General features: G+C 37.7%; 1 protein-coding gene across 9 annotated transcripts in view; it reads left to right on the plus strand.

Moving 5' to 3' along the window:
• ERC1 (ELKS/RAB6-interacting/CAST family member 1) overlaps positions 1-20,684 on the plus strand; it is a 554,437-nt gene that overhangs the window by 410,419 nt on the left and 123,334 nt on the right. For all 9 annotated transcript variants that reach the window (XM_035028513.1, XM_035028517.1, XM_035028519.1 and 6 more), the window contains one exon: positions 3,607-3,751. In XM_035028513.1, coding sequence (XP_034884404.1) covers positions 3,607-3,751 — 145 coding nt within the window. The remainder of the gene's footprint in view (positions 1-3,606; positions 3,752-20,684) is intronic.

Below are 20,684 nucleotides of genomic sequence, written 5' to 3' on the forward strand. Positions count from 1 at the left end.
ATTCTTACTTTCCTCTGATCTCTCTCCTGATGTTTTCAGGATTATGGAATTTATGAAACATGATTGTGTAATCGTTCAATTTTAAATAGCCAGTTGGAGGAAGAGGGAAAAATAAACCTTGGTGGCATCCCTTCATTCATACCCCTTTTCTGTCTGTCATTTCTGTTAAAAACACTCACATATTTAGGACTCACTCTTAAATTGTTTACCACCATCATTCCAACACTGATTATATTTCTTTTTTACTAGTGATATAGCAGGCTAATATTGTATTGTTATCAAAGATTCAGGCATTATGAAAAAGATTTTGAGCTCCATTTGCCTTGGATATTTGCATCCTATTTCTAAATGTTCTCAGAAGGGAGAAGGGGACCGAGGAGGGGGTCTTACTGTTTCTTAAAGCTCAAATGACACAGTAGAGTACTTTTAGAGACATCTTGATTCTATTAGAATTTTCAGGTCAAAGGGCAGGTTCAACTGTTATGTACTTTAAAGCACCAGGGATGGATTGAAAAGACCTCTTTAATGACTTAAAGTTGGATTTCTGCTACTACCTACTCATTATGCAAGTAATATGGCATGTTAGTCAAGCAGTAGGGGGCCACTAATCACTTTGAAAGGTCTGTGTATACATTTTCTTTTTTTTTTTTTAAATGAGGAAAAGACATTAACAGAACAAGGAGAGTAATTTAGCAGGACGAGCATTGCAGTTCTTATTTTGCTCTGGGCTTGTGGCATACATATATTACCTTTCACATTATACGTGCTTGTATTACTCCCTAGGGGCTCATGGGAAATGAAGTCAGAATGTGCTTCACTAGCAAGTCTTCCTTTTCTGTAGATAGTCTTTAGTTAGTAAAGCTCTTAAAGTCAATTATTAATCCCCATCAAGGTTCATTTTCTTTAAAATAGCCATGTTAGACTTATAATAGCTGACTTCCACGTCTCAAGCAATTGATTCTGATTAAAAAGGAACTATTTCTGGTATTTTTATTTTCTTCTTTTTAGTTTTCTGGATCTTCCAGTTTTTATTCCAAGAGTGCATATTACTTTTATCAGAAAATACCTTTCTTTTTTCAAAGAACCAATTATATTAAGAGTCAAGTGGCTACTAAAATAAGATTTTTTTTGTAATTTGCTTTTTTTTTTCCACTCTGAATTCCATTCCCTCTGAAAAGCAGGGCGTTCTTTAAAATTTTTTAGTTTCAACACTTTTGAGTGCTCTCTGTAAAACTTAACCACATAAGTTCAACCATACCATATGGTCTTTTCTATCAGATGTATTGAGGGAACAGCAATTTTTCTTATTCCCAAAAATTAGATGGCCGTTACTATTTATTAGCTTTAATATTCTTGCCTATCTTCCAAATTTTAAAAGATTGCTCTCCCCTGTAGTTGTGTATTTCAAATTTACCAAAATTATAGATAAGAGAACAATACTCTCTTTCCAAAAACAAAAGAAAAACATAAAAGCTAATATATCCATAAAAAATAATGACATTAACCAAAGTTTGTATGTTTATATGTGCAGTATGTAATCAACACCTTTTATTCTCTTGACTATCAGTTGACCTTGTTAGGCACATACACATGTAGAAATCACTATTAAGAGTATACTTTTAAAATGGAAAAGACAGTGGTATGTTAAGCTGTTAGGGAATTTTTAGAGGTTGAGAGTGATGGGTATGGGAAAGTTTGATTCTGTGCAGTTTGTAGTATATTATCAATGCTCAATAAAAAATAACATAAATGACATAATAAAATTTCTATTTGGATTTTATATAAAAAGAACAAAAGACTTAAAATTATATATCTTAGTAAAAAAGGCATTATTCCAGTGGCTCAGAGTCTAATACTACATCCTTTATTTTAAAATTTAGAATCTGAATTGTCACCTGTTATATCATATTGCAGTTTGGGAATGTGACATTTTACCCCAGAGATTAACTGTACCACACTAGCTGGCCAGCCATACCATTTATAAAAGAATTTGGAATTCAGTCAAGATGCTTCACCAACACAGAATAATTTTTACTATTTCACATTATGATGCTTTCCTTAAGCACAGAGTGGAACTCAGATCCCATCACCTTTGTATCTTCCATTTTGCAAAGGTGCTCTTTACTTCATCTGATTGGATAGAGTAATTTATCTTTCATTCATCTTCTGTTATTTGCCTGCTGCTAAATGTGTAATTCTGACTATTGGTGCACAGAAATACTGCAGCACCCTTATTGAGAAAACACATTTCTCATTCCAGCTTTGTCAGTCTTTGAGCTTCCCCAAAGGGAACAGATGACGGCAATGAGCAGGAAATTGTGCATAGCGAGACCAACTTGAACTCCTTCACCTTTAAGCTCATTTCACCACTTAACATATTTTTTTCAAGTGGTCATTAGATATATTTAGACTATTGCTATCCCTTTGCTGTTGACTAAAGCTTCATGGGATAAGCCGTCTGCCGTTTTTTAGAATTATATAGAGTGTGGGGACAGTGGAAAATTACACTGGGGTCAATGAGAATCTTCTTCCCTTCCAACAACAAAGACTGGTTAAACAAATCCTCATTTCCATGATGTAAGCTTATCTCTCTCCTCCATTTGTTAGTACTGCTTGTACGGAGTTCTCCAGAACTACCCATCCAGAAAACAGAAAATCCTTGTCAGAATATGCAAAAGATAGTCTTCCAGTTTGTGGCTAAACTAAAACTCTTCCAGATGACTGCTATTGAAGCATAATTATCTTAACAAAAGACAGAAGCAAGGTTAAACTTGGGCAGTTCATTCTCAGATTCAGCATTTCCTCAGGTCAAAAGCTCAGGCCACTTAAATAGTTCCTGTAAATCAAATCTGCGTTCTTACACATGACTTAAATAATAGATGAGCTATTGAGGAATGCATTTTTGCCGAGGAGACTAATTGTTCACCAACTTCATTCAGATTATTTTGTAAATTTCTCATGTTCACCCCTCTTCTAAATCCCACCTTCTTTTCCTCTGGATGTGAACCAAAAAGTAGTTAGCTAAACCACAAGGAATCTGTAAGGTTCAAGTTATTGTTTCAAAGTGCACAAATCATTGCCAAATAAAGCCACGACTGGAAACTTATTTGCATTGATGAGAGAAAGAGAATTGTAGATGTTTAGAATGCCCCGAGAACAGATGGCTGATTTTCTAAATCCTATTTCCTAATGTTTACAATTTGTTACACACTCTATACATAAGAATGTTTTCAGTTTCAGTAATGCCTCAATTTGCCTGGCAGGTACAGAATGCTTATCAAAAGAATGAATTAAATGGGTAAAATGTGTGGGTGATAGTTTTATTCTTAGTTTTAAAAAGTCATTAATTTTGTTTACTTTTTGAGTCTAACTATAAATAGGAACTCTTTATTAAGATGTCAGTATAACACATGATAAAGACATTTAGAGTCAGAGAAACCGGAGTGGGATTCCATCTGCACCATTTACTTCAAATGTGAGCTTGGGCAAGCTATATAAACTCTCTGAGCCTTGGTTTCATCACCCTTAAAATGGGGGTGATAATAGTAACTTCAAAGGATTGTTTTGAGGATAAATGAAAGTCCTGGAATTTTCTTTATTTTGTAGGCAAGAAGCTCTTCTGGCTGCCATTAGTGAAAAAGATGCCAACATAGCTCTTTTGGAGCTTTCATCCTCTAAGAAAAAGACCCAAGAGGAAGTGGCTGCACTGAAGCGGGAGAAGGATCGTCTGGTGCAGCAGCTCAAGCAGCAGGTATAATGAAATGCCAGGGAGGGCCCATGGTGGAGGGGCAGTAAGACCAGCTCTCACGCCATTCTCTACCTTTGTCTTTGCCAGCTTATATTTTAAGGTCTCGCGTCTCATATTAGACGTCTGATCTTTTTATCTAGCTAGGTTGTTTGTTTTTTTCCCCCAGAGGGAGAGAGGGGAGGGAAGGGACAGACAGAATCCTAAGCAGGCTCCACACCCAGCACAGAGGCCTTTGCAGGGCTCAGTCTCACAACCCTGCAATCACAACCTGAGCCAAAATCAAAGAGTTCCGTTGCTTAGCCAACTTAGCCACCCAGGCGCGCCTCTAGTTAGTTTTCATTAGCAGGGACTTTAATCTTCTTCACAAATCTTCTGGCTATATCTAGGAATTAGAATGTTCTTGGTAAAAGCACTGGTTTAGAAGATGTTACAAGACCCCTGTGAGGGTTTTTTAACATAGCTGAATGAAATTAGCAAAATTCTGCCCGCTTAAAATGAAAAAGGCTTATTTTTTACATCCAACCAAAGTCCTACTATAGAAGGCACTAAGTATATTTTTACTTAAACAATTTCTAGCTACTCAGAGCTGAGTAAGCTTTGAAGGTAAGAGCAAAGTTTTGCCCTTTTCTTATTCCAACCTAATCCCTCCCCAAATTTAATGCTTAATATTTATGTAAGACCTGTGAAAATAAAAGCTAAACATTTCCCTTTTGTTAATGGTTGGACAACAGTGTAAATGTACTTAATGGACATTTAAAAATGATTAAAATGATAAATTTTATGTTATATATGTCTTATGACAATTTTAAAGCTTGGGGGAAAAATCTTTGAGAATGAAGAGAAAGCTGAATTTTAAAATCTAAGTCCCCTTCTTTATCTTAATGCTCTTCACTGACCATTCCTATACTATGTGCAGTGTCCACAAGTCCTGTCTTCTGGTATCATCTGCAGTCTCAGTAACATTTTCTGTGCATTATGTCTGCCTGGATTTGCTCTTCTACCTGAAGTAATAAGACTGGGAAAGAGTTTTTCAAGTGAAGGAATTTCTTCTTTTCTACTCTAGGGGATCAGTCATCAATTGATAGCATTTTTAACATAATATTTAATGTTCCAATTAACAAGAATCAATATTTAAGCAATAAAGATATTTCTGTTTGTAGACCAATATTAAAACTGCTTAGAAATAGATTTTATGTTTATTTATGTGGCCAACCACATAAATACCAAAAGATGTCCCTTTTCTATAGGATAGGTCGATGACCAGTAAAAAAATAATCCTTTGCTCATTTATAAGCAGAAAAATCTTTTCCAGTGTCCTAAAATATTTTGCCACGGGAAGAAGACATCATCTAGTATTTGGATACCTGTTAAGTAAAACAGGAAGAATGTGCTTAATATTAAAGACATCTGCCCAGTAGTTCAAAACTGAAATTTGGCTTATCGAAGCTGATAATATGAGTTGAATAGTGGTTGCAGTGGCCTAGGAAGGTGGGGAAGATGGGGAGGTGTTGGTCAAAGAGTACGAAGTTTCAGTTATGCAAGATGAATAAGTTCTGGGGATCTAATATACATCATGGTGACTATAGTTAATATCCTATTGTATATTTGAGATTTGCGAAGAGTAGATTTTAAGTGTTCTTAAAAAAGGTAACTGTGAAGTAATAGAAATGTCAATTAGCTTTATTGTGATAGTGATTTCATGATGTATACATATATTAAAACATCACATTGTATGCCTTAAATATATACAGTTTATATTTGTCAGTTGTATAACTGCTGTGGGGGAGGTGCTGATACATGAAAAAGGAGGGTACTGTTGAAGAAGCGTTCACTAGTTTGTGGGTGTGTATATTTAGCAATATCAGTTCTCCTAAGTAGTTAGGCCTAAATATATAGACGTAAGATTTAAGTGGTTCCTGGTCCCTCTACTTTCAGGCACCAAACAGAATAAAATGTCTAGCAGACTAGAGTACTGTATCTCATTCATAGTGGCTTTTGATTACTTCGTTCTCAAGGCTATATGTTTTCAGTAGGTGAAAGTAAGGATATTTATTAATCTATGAACTCATAATCTTAAAAAAGAGCAGCTTAATGTCTTTCCATCCCACTATGTGCCCTGAATATTCTGTAGTGATGTGATCTATGTAAGGAGAAAGATAAATGTAGTTCTTGGGAGTCCTTCCAACGGTGTTTTTTGTCTGCTTTCCATGTAAAGTTTCACATTCCTGCCCTCTCAGAGTGTCTCGGATGCTGTGAGCAAGAAGGAACTGGTCTTGCCAAAGATATTTGATTCTTTAATTTTTTCTAAGTGTACTAACTTTTAGACAAGAGAGAGGCCTTTTGGAAAGAGGATATGACATCAATATTGTTTTAATTTAAAGCTTCTAGTCCTTGAATTGCTGGAATGTGCCTCAGTCTAAAGGCTATTTCCTACCAAGGAGGCAGTCAGCGTTGACGAGGCTTTCCAGTAAGTGGAGCTGCCACTGCCTGATGGGCTCTTGGCATTCGTGTGCAGTTCCTAGTGTTCGAAAGAGGTGAAGCAACAAGGGGTTTACAGATTTGGGGGTCACCCGCTTAAATGGGCTCAATTTGCATACCCACCCCAGGGCAGCTTGTCTCCTTGACTCATTCATGGCAAAGCAGCAGTTGGAGAGGCTGCATCAGAGGAAGAGGCTGGAGCCAATGAAAAAACTAAAAAATAAAAGTTGTCTAACAAACTCCAGATGTGCTGTGGTGGGTGCCAACCAGTGTGTTCGGATTATAAGTCATGAAGAAGCCCCCGCTGTGATTGTCAAGCACCCACGCTGGATTTAATGTAAACTCACATGGAACCCTGGAAAGCTTGAACACAGTCTGTTTAGCCACAGCAGCTGTCACAAGATGGCCTTTCTCTCAGCATTATTTTCTTCTTTTCGCCTCGGGAATTTTACAACCTCGTATTGTATTTGCTGTTACTGTGAAGTCTGGCTCTGCCCCTGTGTGCTCTATACAGAATGTGTCATGGGCAGATTGGGCTTTTCAAGACAAGCTGCATGGTTTGGTTTGGTTTGGGTTTTTTCCTGTTTTTTAAAGGTCAACTATAACATTAGAAGAGGAAAGGCTACAAACTTAAACTGATTTGGTTCAAATCTAGACAATCTTATTTACAGCTATGATTATAGAATCCTCTGCATTAGGATGAAATGTCAGACAATATATTCCTTTGTTCCAGCATGGTCTAGGCATGAGGGATAGAAAGAGACAGTACTTGCCTTAAAAAAGAAGCTCACAGTATAGTGCTTAAAATACTAGTTGTTCTAAACATTTGGCAAAACCATTCTGTAGAAGGGAGCCTTCCCATCTTTTCCTGCTGACAGCCTAAGCAAATCATCCCTGCATTACATGATTTATTTGCCCATTCATTTCAGATTCTTTGAGTATCTACTGTGTGTCAAATATTGTATTCATGGAAAATGAATGTCTCTCTTCCTAGTTAACAGCCTGGCAGCTAATCAGACCTAGGTTGTACCTCTAGCTGTCTCTTTTACCAGTTAAACACATTATTTCTCTGAGATTCATGTTCCTCACCTATAACATTTGGATAATGTTACCTACCTCACACCCACAGCACTTAAGCTCCCACTGCTGTTCCCTCTCAGAAATCTCTGTTTCACAGTGAGCACTGTGCTATGGGTGATACAGGCTACCTTGAGAAAAGGGGGGACTTCAACAACTATGGCTCTCATTCAGTCATCTATAATAATTGTTGAATTTTCAATAGGACTATAGTATTTTTCTTAAGATTTTATTTTTAAGTGATCTCTACACCCAGTGTGGGGCTTGAACTTACAACCCTGAGATCAAGAGTCACATGCTACCGACTGAGCCAGTCAGGCGGCCCTCAATATGACTGTAGTATTTAGAATTCTACAACTAGCACATTGTGTTCTACTCCTGTGAGGAAGAACATATTTCTCAGAGCAATTAGGAGAATACGTGGTACACTTTATCCTTCCTTTTTTCTTCCTGTTTTTTTTTAATGATACAACTATAAGATAGCCGTTTTCAAAAATAATTTCAATATGTTTTTCTTAAGTCTTACATTTTCATCATCGAAGAGCATTGTTAAAATGCCCACCTGCCTGAAATTGTCAGCACTAGAACATTATAACTCCAAGCATGCGTTCTGTCTCACTCACTCTCTAGTTCTGTGACTTTCCACTTGCATACATGCCTCTTCTATCCCTGACTCATATGACTTTGCAGAAATATGTGAAAATAGAATAACTACAAAAATGGCTACCACTTATCAGTTGACTATAATATGCTGGGCACAGTTGCTTTGTATACATCATATCTAATCCTCAACACAGTTCTGTATATATATATCTATCTTTATTATGTAGATGAACCACCTGAGACCACAAAATATTAAATTTCTTGGATAAACTTCCACAAGGACTAAGTGGTGGGACGAGACCTGGTTCTCTTCTTACTCCTACCATCTTCTGTGGAAATTCCAGACAGTTGGTAATTAGAAAAGTTGTAGTGGAATTAGAATAATACAAACAGTGCAGGGGCACCTGGGTGGCCCGATCAGTTAAGCATCTGCCTTAGGCTCAGATCATGATTCCGGGGTCCTGGGATCGAGCCCCGAGTCAGGCTCCCTGTAGAACAGGGAGCCTGCTTCTCCCTCTCCCTCTGCCACTCCCCCTGCTTATACTCCCTTGCACTCTGTCAAATAAAGAAAATCTTTTTTTTTATTAAAAAAAATAATAATACAAACAATGCTATTTCAAGTCTTTATGGCACTCATTTGTTCTCCGGAGATATAGGAAAGGGTATTTATATTCCAAACACTCCCCTCTCTGCCTCCAAAGAACTTGAAACAAAAAAGAAATGGTGGATTTGTCCCTGTTCTTCAAATTACTAAAAGAAGTGATGTGAACTTGAAGCTACAAAATTACAGTGAAGTATAATTTAGCTTCTTTTAAATCTTTGGAGATGGCAGTCCTATAGCAGAACTAAACATGCTGTTGTTCTAACGGTGCGCCTTCACGTTCTGCCTTCTTTGAACCATCTGCAAACAACTCCTAAAAGCACCAGCTGGGAGCCAGCCTCCCAGAGACTTTGACCATCCTGAGTATATGGAGACTTTTCAACTTCAGAGCGATTATAAAGTGTTTGGTCCCCTGGGTCCCCAACCTTTATACGGATAGTGAAGGGATATTCTAAGTCTGTAGCTATCCAGCAGGTAGCCTGTGCGGCCAGTCTGTTTGGCCTTTACATGGGATTAAGAAAATTGCCCACCTAAGCAATTCCCCCTGAACCTTTATCACCTATGAATATGACATGCGTGAATTAAAGAGCAATTACAATCTCCTCCCGAGAGCAGGCAGAGTAGTTGTCTCAGGGTTCTGCAGGTTTAAAACTATTGTTCCTAAAGAATATTTAGCTGACCACCCACTTGAGATTTAGACTGAATTAATTTAGTTGCTTTTCAGGATGAGTTTCTTTTTAAAAAAACAAAAGGGGCGCCTGGGTGGCTCAGTCGGTTAAGCGTCTGCCTTCAGCTCAGGTCATGATCCCAGGAGCCCCCGCATCTGGCTCTCTGCTCAGCGGGGAGCCTGCTTCTCCTTCTCCCTCTGCCTGCCGCTCTGCCTACTTATACTCTCTCTCTAGCTCTCTGTCAAATAAATAAATAAAATCTTTTAAAAATACAAAAACAAAACAAAAATTAGAAAATCATTATGCTTTTAAAAAATAATCTGAAGTAACCACCTCTAAAATATTAATTTTTCATAATCACAGATTACCCTGGAAAGTTAGTTCTCGATGATGTTATTCACTGTGAACTTTAAGCTCTTGAGTTCCATAGGCAAATGCTCTACTTTCTGTAATAAGATAATGCTAAATTAGATCTAAGTAAAATAAGTAGATAAGGCAATTCACTCATAATGAGAAACCCCAAATTTTGATCGGTTGCTTTTTTTTTTTTTTTAAATCAATCACTGCTTTTGAGTTATATCACAGAAAATGTTTTAGGCTTTAACCTTTTCTTTTCAAATATTAATTTCTTGTATTCATAATTTTTTATGAAAATTATTGTCAGCATTAAGCCTGTGATTCTTTATACCTTCTGTATTCCCCTTCTCCTCCAGGACTGGAACTACTCTCATTGATGATATGTTAAGACAACCATCAGGAACTCTCCTCTGTGGGGATACTGACATCAAAAATCAATTGAGTTTTAAAAAGATCTTTGTAAAGTCAGGATGGCCTCACATCTTTTATTGCACACACACACCTTTGGTTCTCTGTAATGCTGAGTGTTTGTCTTGCTCCCCGTTAGTGTGTTTGCAAAATTCTATAATTATTTTCTAACAATATCTCCTGTGAGGAAAACAGGTTATTAATAATGTAGTTCCATTTCACAGAAAGTAAAATAAAGGCCACTGATCAGCTAATAGCACAAATCAACTCTAGGTATCAAAGAGTAGGTCGTACTTTAGCACAGATAGCATACACCATCCTATCGGTGTTCCTAATTGGAGTGCTGCGGCTGTAATTCAAGACAGCCTTAGCATTTCCCCTGCTGTCCAGGAATCTCTTCTTCCTTGACCCACACCCTTTACTGTTAACAGACCCTTCCAGACTCTCATCTAAACTAATTTAGTAACATTCACCAATTATTATTTAGTGCTTACTATATGCCAAGCCCTCCCCTAGGTGTTGGTGATAGAAGGGTAAGCAAATAAACATGGCTCTTGGAGACTTCTCTTTATTGCACATTCAACTACTTTATCTGGCATTCCTAGGTATTTTGTCACATAAGAATTTTCAGGTCATCTAGTTTGGCATAGAAGTTGTACTTCTTTCATACTACACAAGAAAATTGAGCAAAAATATTTATTAGTGATTTGTCACACAATTTCTCATTGTAAGAACTCTAAACTAATTTTAATTTGTCCTTATTTTATATATTCTGAACAAATTGTCAGTTTCCAAAATGCTCAAATACAAGAATTATAAATAGATTAAGGATAGCTAAGTATACTAGCTGAGTGAGCCTGAAGAATCATAAATAATGCATATATATAGTTTGGTGGATACAGAAAAACCTTGGATAAGTTGCTGTGTATCCGTGCTTCATTTCTCCCAAACAAAGTGAGTATTATCTCTCTCCTCTTTCTGTTCAGGAAGTTTGAAGATCAATTAGAACCAAAATCTTCTTGGAGCATCTGGGTGACTCAGTCAGTTGAGCGTCCAACTCTTGATTTTGGCTTGGGTCATGATCTTGGCATTGTAGGATGGAGCCCCGTGTCAGGCTCCACACTCAGTGAGGAGTCTGCTTGAGATTCTCTCTCTCCCTCTGCCCCTCCCCCCACTCACTCCCACTCTCTCTCTAAATAAATAAATTCTTAAAAAAAAAAAAAAAAAAGACCCCAAAACCAAGATCTCCTGGAGAAGATCTGTATATAGTATATAAGTACAGAGCTGTGTGATGTGTCAGGATCTCCTGGTATATATTCTGCAGAAAGGTGTCTGTCACGTAGAGAAGCTAGCTGACTGTCAGATACTAATGGCCAGGTTCATCTGCACATTTCTCAGCTAACCACTCTTTTTACTGTTCAGTCTGAATGTCACCTTTCTGTTTACAGTCTTTCCCAGTTGTACCAGTTCTGTTTCATTGCACTTACACCCAGGTGATCCTGATTGGTACTGGAGGTGATCCTATACTGTTCAGTCAAGTGTTACCATCTACTTTCTTAGTTTTCTCTTGTGTTATGTGTATTTTATTTGTTTAACCCTCATAAGACTACTTTATTTCCCTAATCTCTAAGTTCTTAATGGAAATGGGTTGCTTCAGTCTTGCTCCAGATATTTTTAATAAGTACAGTATGAAAAATATCTGAAGTGAATTATACTTTGTCTTTTATTAAGTTCTGCCCACTCTCTAGTTAAGTTTTTTAGTCTCTTGCAAGGAGCTATGTATGATATCTATGATACCTTGTATGATACTGTTATTTGTTGCTTTATTAGGTAGAGCTAAGGACTTTGACAACCTCTGATTAGGTCCAGGAAACTGGCCTATGCTTTGAGTTGGCACTTAACTACAGTCCAGCTTAGCATACCTTCAATCATCCATAAACCCACATCTATATATTCTCTCAGACTTCCTCATCCCTGGTTACTGAGAATGACAGTATACAATGTGCTATCCACATATCTCACTCAGAAACAACCTATTCTATAATATGGACTTGTTCTCTTTTGCTTCCTTTATTTTGGGTTATTTTACATCCTTGTTAATAGTGAGCAGAATGTGTGTATAGGTTAACACCCTTCTTATTTTGACTTTAGACCCCTTTTCTCACATGTTATAGGGCTGACCATTGGCCCACCTTTAAAGAGAAATCCATCATCTCTCTTTTCCTCCTTATAGCAGTGAAGGCTACTATTATACTAGCATGATATGCTAACTATGAGGTTATAGTTGAAAAGGAACTTATCATAACCACTCCAGGCACTTGGAACTTTCCAAATAAATTATCCTTTGGACTAAAATTTCTCATGCTTATTCATGGTCCAAAGGAGAATAAATTTTTGAAAGTTCAGTAAGTTCCTTTTGTTTGGTACTGAGAGTTAGGGCGCAACAAAATATCATTTGTTCCAACTCCAACTTTGGTGCATATGTTTTTCTTATCACAGTTTCGATGAAAGAAAATTCTGTTTCAGTAATGATTCTAAGTAAGCCAAGCTCAAATCATTTTATTTTGTTTGAAGTATCTTTCTCTACCTATCTCATAGTTTTGAGTAAAGAATGTAAATCTATTGTTTTGTATGTAAAAATGTGATCGTTTCTTAGATTTACTAAGTTTTGGGAAGAACTGGCTCAACTTTGTTCTGAAAAATGAAAATATAGGTTAAATATATTAGAACAAACACAACTCACATTTGGTTTTCATATTCTTAGCTTCAGGCCCTGACCCACTTATTGGAGTAACGTTTAGAACTACCAAGTTGGAGCATGGTAAATAATTGGATTCTTACTTGCCAAACTTATTGTTGATTCTCCGTAGTATGCATAGGTTTTTTCTGAACAGAGCTAAAATAGTGTGAGGGCATACTAATAATATACCAGTATGAACCCAGTTTAGTGAAGGTCACGACTTTGGATTTACCATTTTTTTTCCTAAACAGAAAAAATTTTACGAAAAGTCCTTTTAACTAGCCAAGAAAATAGACATTTCAAAGGCTGCTTATTCATTTAAAGCCTTTTCCTTGTGAATGAAATTCTTCATGGAAGTGTTTTGCCAGTAAGTTTAATATTTGTTAAGTTCCGGGGCGCCTGGGTGGCTCAGTTGTTAAGCGTCTGCCTTCGGCTCAGGTCATGATCCCAGGGTCCTGGGATTGAGCCCCACATCGGGGCTTCCTGCTCAGCAGGAAGCCTGCTTCTCCCTCTCTCACTCCCCCTGCTTGTGTTCCCACTCTCGCTGTGTCTCTCTCTGTCAAATAAATAAATCTTTAAAAATATATATATATTTGTTAAGTTCCCATAAACATAAAAGGATCAAGCTAAGCTGTCCTTGGGGTGGACACACTAGTGTTTTTCTTTCCTGTCATATAAGAAGCAAGAAAGAACCAAGACACACCTTCAGGCCTCTAGCTGGAGGTCTCCTTAACTAAATCACTCAGTTCATCAAGTGCAGTTTTTGACCTTTCACATTACAGCTGGTAATGTTGTTGCTGAACTTTCTGCTACTACTAAACAAGGATCCCCTTCACATGTTGCTCACTTCTCTTGAGGGCCCCATTCGTAGCCTCCTCAAAACCTACGTCTCTGCTATCAGTCTATTCAAGGCACATTACATTTTCACTAACACTGTCCTCAAAATCTTTCCAGCTCTTCCAGCTTCCACCCACTGCCCAATTCCAAAGCCACTCCCACATTTTAGGTTTTTGTCATGGCAGTTACTAAAATTATTATCTATTACTGCGTAAAAATTACCTGACCTTTAGTATCTTAAAACAACAAACATTTAGGGGCTCCTGGCTGGCTCAGCCAATGGAGCATGTGACTCTTGATCTCAGGGTTGTAGGTTCAAGCCCCACAATGGGTATAGAGATTACTTAAAAATAAAATCTTTAAAAACACACAAACATTATCTCACATAATTCCTGAGTGTCAGGAATCTGGGAGCAGCTTAGCTGATTGTTCTGACTCAGGGTCCCTTATGAGTTTGTAGTCAGGCTGTTGGCTAGGTCTACAGTTATCTGAATGCTTGACTGGAGCTACGGCATTCACTTCCAAATTCACTCATATGACTCTTGGCTCTGTATACACCATCAAGTCTTCTCTCTAAGGTTACTTAGTACATGACAGCTCGCTTCCCCTGAGCATGTGATCCAAGAGAGCAGGGAAGATGGAAGCCACAATGTCTTTTATAGTCTAATCTCAGAAGTGACATACCATCACTTCAACTTTATTCTGTTGAGCACATAAACCAACCCCCTATGATACAGGAGGGAACAACACAGTTGTGTGAATAACTTAGACAGGGATCGTTGAAGGCTGGCTATCACAAGTGAATGAATAAACAAATTGTGGTGCATACATGCAATGAAATACTGCTTGGCATTAAATAGGAATGAACTACAAACACACATAACAATGTGGATGAATCGCAAAAACACACCAAGCAAAAGAATCCAGACAGAAGAATATCCCATATTTATATTAGACTCCAGAAAAGACTTTAAATTTATGACCTCAGAAAGCAGATCAGACAACAAGGCAGAACTGGTTTTATCTTCCCTTCCCTACCTCAGCTCACAAGCAGGGCCTACAGTGGGAAAGGGGCAGGTTCTGTTCTCTCTCATTCCTGTTTATTTCTTCCTTTGGTGTCGGGGCCCTCAGATGTTGTTGCAGTCCTCTCACGCAGTTCTCTGACCAACACTGACACCCAGTTCCTTGAGGAAGAGCAGGAACCAAAAGACACAAACCTGGCTGCTTTCTCTAATGTCACTTGCCTCATAGGGAACTTTCGCATCTTTGCCATGCCTGTTAAATAGTGAGCATCTATAAGCCTACAGATTTGGTACTTCTCTGTCCAGCCTTCATCTGTCTCCAGTGGTCTTTTTTCCTTCTCAGATAAGCACAAGGCAAATCAACAAGTCTGATGCCTGAGTAGGTACCGAACACAGGAATGAGATGCCAATTTCCTTTCCTTTTACTCTCACCCAGTGTTTAGGATTGAATACACTAGGATTTAGGATTGACTTCTGTTTGAGCCCTCTCACTCAGCTCAGACACAGGGACCCTCATGTGATTGAATATATATCCCTGTGCCATCAAGATTCCTTTCCCAGTCCTAACATCACCTCCACAGCAGTCTTAAGCAAAAAAGGCATGTGCTCACATGTTGGACTGGTGGATAGTTGTCCCTTTTCTGCCACTTCTTAGTAAGCGCTCTTTAAAATATGGCTTGTTTAGCTCTTCTTTGCCCCCAGCTTTAGTCCCTAGTCGCTAATTCTGGAACCACTGGAAAAAACCCATTCATTATAGTATTAACACTAGTTTAAAAGTGACCTCTAAAATTGGAGAGAGAACAGTAAAACTATGTTAAATTCTTTAGAAAGAGAATATTAGTAAGGTAAAGCTACAAAGAGCTCCTGAGTTGTTAATGAACAAAGGGGAAAATAGGCATAGCAAGTGTTGATGTAGCTTGAGTACTGCAGAAGCTGTTGGTGGAAACTAAAATTTAGTAGTCATCTGTCCATCTCACTAGGCAGTTTGATAATGGAGAGCATTCAAGTATCCATTTGTCCACCACAAATATATAGCGCCAGGTATCTTTTGCTTGACGGAGCAGACATTCTTCAAGAGGACAAATGTGCAGGCACACCCCTTGATGTTGCACTTGACTGGGCCTGCTTCCTCCTTTATTTGCCGTATACACATGTCCACCTCTCAGCTCTCCGGTCTCCCATTGTCTCCTGCAAGTGACTGTTACTTTTTGATCACAGAAAGTGGAAACCATCTGTCTAGCTAAACACATAATATTCAGAAGTTGCCAGAATAGAAGATTGCAGTTCAATCAGTATTTAATGATTCAACAGCCCTTATTGACTTGATCAGATAAAAATGTTAATCTCAGTGGCTCAGTCGGTTAAGCAGCTTAGGTCATGATCCTGGGGTCCTGGGATCAAGCCCTGTGGGGCCCTCCACTCCCCTCCCCCCGCTCAGCAGGGAGCCTGCTTCTCTCTCTCCCTCTGCCCCTCATCCCCACTCATGTGCTCTCTCACTCTGCTCTCTTTCTCAAATAAATAAATAAAATCTTTAAAAAAAGTTAATCTCTTTTTAATTATCCTATCTCCCTTCAAGTCTAGATTTTAATGTATTAAGTATTCAGTATACATATTTCTTTCTTTAAACCACTACAAATATAAAGATCAGCTAGATTTTTCCTGCTGATAGTATCCAGATTTATTTGAAAGGAACTGGATGCAAAGCATTTCCCATTCACTGTCCTCACCTCTGGAATTGCCTCCTACTTCCTCATCTTAATCTCTACTTTAATCTTCACTTCAAGACTCATCTTTGTAGTTTGGAATTTCCTAGCCATGAAATCTGGTTTGCGTTGTTGTTTGTTTGTTTTGTTTTTTTTCCTTAGCAAAGTCATTCTATGCCTTTTTTCATTTACACATTCATCCTCCTTTGGGTAGAAGTTGAAACATGAGAGTGGGGGAAGAAAGAAAAAGAGAAATTATTCACTGATTATACTACAGCTATTAATTTTATTTATTCCAAGCCAAATTATTCTCATTGGGCATGGCTGTTTCTTCAGATATAGGAATTCCCATTCTGTAATGGTACAGTAGAAATAACACGAAACTGAGTGTCAAGAGACCTGAGCTCTAGCTTCAACTCTTTTGATAACTAAGTGTATAATCTTAAGCAGTAATAACACCATCAACTAACATGCACAGTTCACAGTTTACAAAGTGCTTTCAAATACCTTATAGCACCTAACCCTGGGGCTGAATGAGCCAGGCATATATCAGAGGTTAAAGAAGTGAGTGAAGTGTGTAAAACAGTAAGAGAGAGAGACTGTGATTAACTGGAGGCCACATGCTTTCAGCGTTTTACTTCCAACTTGGGACCATGCACGATGTGAGCCTCATGTTATGCAAGCATCCATTTTTTCTTCATAGAATCCACAATTTTATGTAATAAATCTCTTTTCTTAATTGAGATATAATCGACATATAACATTGTGTTAGTTTTAGGTGTATAGCATAATTTGATATATGTATGTACTGTGAAATAATTACCACAATCAGTGTAGTTAACATCCATCACACACATGGTTACACATTTTTCTTATGATGAGAATTCTAAGATCTACTATCCGTAACTTCCAAATATACAGTACAGTTTTGTTAATGATGGCCACTGTGCTGTACATTACATCCCCAGGACTTATTTATCCTGTAACTGGAAGTTGGTTTTTTTTGACCCTCTTCACCTTTAAATCTCTTGATATCTAAATGTTGGCATCTAATTTATTTTTTGTTTGTTATTTATATGAAGCCAGGCCACAAGTTGTCTAACTTACCTCTCTGGGTTTTATCTTCCTTATCTATAATATTGTATGGATAGATAAAAGGAATTTTGAAGTCTAAAGTTCTTTATTTTCCATGTTTTGACAAATTAATGTGTTTTCTTATAGCTATAGTATCTGCTAATTGCTGACATTAGGAATATTTTTAAAAGAAGTAATTATAGGGGTGCCTGGGTGGCTCAGTTGTTGAGCGTCTGCCTTCAGCTCGGGTCATGGTCCCAGGGTCCTGGGATCGAGCCCTGCATCGGGCTCCCTGCTCAGCAGGAAGCCTGCTTCTCCCTCTCCCACTCCCCCTGCTTGTGTTCCCTCTCTCTGTCAAATAAATAAATAAAATCTTTAAAAAAAAATAAAATAAAAGAAGCAATTATAAAGCATAAGAAAACACATATGTATGTAAGGATTGTTTAAATCTGTCTATAGAAATTTGCTTATTTTATGAAAGTATTGCATTTTGAAGTTGAAAAAAAATCCTAGTTAGTATCCCGTGAAAACCTTTTTTATATTCTATAAAGAAATAGATCATCTTTTGATGAGTTTTGCTTGTTTGGAGTTAAGCAAAGTCCAGAGGTTGGGAGATGTGGGGAAATCTGGATTCCTCCCAGTCTCCTTTCATCCATCTGTTCCATCTTTTTTGTCATCAATTCCAGATGTAGGAAAATTCTTCACAAAAATCTGATAAGACTCTTTCTTCCCTTCTTTTCTAGCATCAAATCTAACTTGCCCTTCCTATTGTCAGGCTGCTGCCTTTTATGATGCAACAGGGAATTTATAAATCTTCTGAATTTCCTTATCCCTCTTGAATTGTCTCAAAGCAAATAAATCAACCTAGGTTTCCTGCCCCCATGCTTGTACCCCTCCTATTCCTGCTTCTTCTATGTCTGTCAGTGGCATGATCTATAACTGTGTTTCTTGTGCTCATTGACCTTGGTCTGAGGAACTCATTAAGCATAAGTAAAACTAGAAAGATTGGTTTGAGGGTGTTTCCCCTTTCCCCCACTAAACTTGTCTTGGTAGGAATCAGTCAGACCAGTATATTCCAGAGTATATTTCTACTGCCTCTTTTTGTCTCTTTTGAACTAATGTGGATACTTACTAAAAGTGAATAGGGAATTAAATGATACTTACATTGAAGAACAAGAAGAGTGATATTAGATAAACTACAACATTTGCTATCACAGAGTGCCCTTTACATGGGCAGTTTACATAACCAAATTAAATCGTCTGTACTACTACATGGCTCTCTAGAGAACAGTATTCATGCCATTAGTCATCTCACAGATAATAATATCTAACATTTATTGAGCTAAGCCTTATTTCGAGTGCTTCACATGAATTAACTAATCTCTACAACAACCATGTGAAGTAGTAATCCTCATTTTACTGAGGAGATTCTGGGAGAGAGAAGTTAAGTAATTGGCCCCAGGTCACATGGCTAGTCAGTGACACGGAGTCTAGGAATCCTAACAGATCCTATCACTCCAGTCCTGACCTACTAATCACTACACCAAAAGGTGTTGCCATCACTCTGTGCTTTTGGTTAGAGATTTTAGTAGTCTTCAGCCATTATTAATGACCCCATAATTCTGTCTCATGATAAATAGTACTTTAATAATCTCTTGTTTGTTTGTTTATATTCCAGTATAATTAACATACAGTGGTACATTAGTTTCAGGTGTACAGTATAGTGATTCAACAGCTCTGTACATTTCTCAGTGCTCATCGTGATAAATGTACTCTTAATTCATTTCACCTGTTCCCCACCCCCAATCCCCTTCCTCCTGGCAACCACCAGTTTGTTTTCCATATCGAAGAGTCTGTTTTGTTTCTTTGTTCATTTGTTTTGTTTCTTAAATTTTACATATGAGTGAAATCATATGATGTCTGTCTTTCTCTGATTGACTTATTTCACTTAGCAGTATACCCTCTAGATCCATCCATGTTGTCGCAAATAACAAGATTTCATTCTTTTTTATGGCTGAGTTGTATTCCTGTATACACACACACACACACACACACCATACCTTCTTTATCCATTCATCAGTCGATGGACATTTGGGCTCTTTCCATAACTTGGCTATTGTAAATAATGCTGCAGTAAACCTAGGAGTGCATATATCCCTTCAAATTAGTGTTTTTGTATTCCTTGGGTAAATACCCCATAGTGCGATTACTGGATGATATATATGGTAATTCTATTTTTACTTTTTGAGGAACCTTCATACTATTTTCCACAGTGGCTGTACCAGTTTGCATTCCCACCAACAATGCACAAAGGTTCCTTTTTCTCCACATCCTTGCCAACACATGTTGTTTCTTGTGTTGTTGATTTTAGACATTCTGACAGGTGTGAGGTGATATCTCATTGTGGTTTTGATTTGCATTTCCCTGATGAGTGATGGTGAGCATCTTTTCATGTATCTGTTGACCATCTGTATGTATTCCTTGAAGAAATGTCTCTTCATGCCTTCTGCCCATTTATTTTTAATAGGGTTATTTGGTTTTTTGGTGTTGGGTTGTATAAGTTCTTTATATATTTTGGATACTAACCCTTTATTGGATATGTCACTTGCAAATATCTTCTCCAATTCCATAGGTTGTCTTTTAGTTTTGTTTCCTTGGCTGTACAGAAGCTTTTAATTTTGATGTGGTCCCACATAGTTTATTTTTGCTTGTTTCCTGCGTGTTAGGAAACATCTAGAAAAATGTTGCTGAGGCTGATGTCAGAAAAAGTACTGCCTATGCTCTCTTCTAGGATTTTTATGGTTTCAGGTCTTACATTTAACTCTTTTTTTTATTTAAAGATTTTATTTATTTATTTGATAGAGAGAGACAGCGAGAGAGGGAACACAAGCAGGGGGAGTGGGAGAGGGAGAAGCAGGCCTTCCGCTGAGCAGAGAGCCCGATGTGGGGCTTGATCCCAGGACCCTGGGATCATGACCTGAGCCAAAGGCAGACGCTTAGCGACTGAGCCACCTAGGCGCCCCACATTTAACTCTTAAATATATTTTGAATATGTATTGTGTATGGTGTAAAAAAGTGGTCCTGTTTCATTCTTTTGCATGTAACTCTCCAGTTTTCCCAACACCATTTGTTAGAGAGACTTTTTCTCATTGCATATTGTTTCCTGCTTTGTTAAAAATTAATTGACCATATAAGGTTTATGTCTGGGCTCTCTGTTCTGTTCCATTGATCTATGTGTCTGTTTTTGTGCCAATACCATACTGTTTTGTTTACTATGGCTTTGTAGTATATCTTGATCTCCAGGATTGTGATACCTCCAGTTTTGCATTTTTTCAAGATTGTTTTGACTATTCAGGGTCTTGTGTGAT

The sequence above is a fragment of the Mirounga leonina genome, unplaced genomic scaffold (genome assembly GCF_011800145.1).
Source record: "Mirounga leonina isolate KUSES-001 unplaced genomic scaffold, KU_Mleo_1.0 Mir_201, whole genome shotgun sequence".
In the NCBI taxonomy this organism is placed as follows: domain Eukaryota; kingdom Metazoa; phylum Chordata; class Mammalia; order Carnivora; family Phocidae; genus Mirounga; species Mirounga leonina.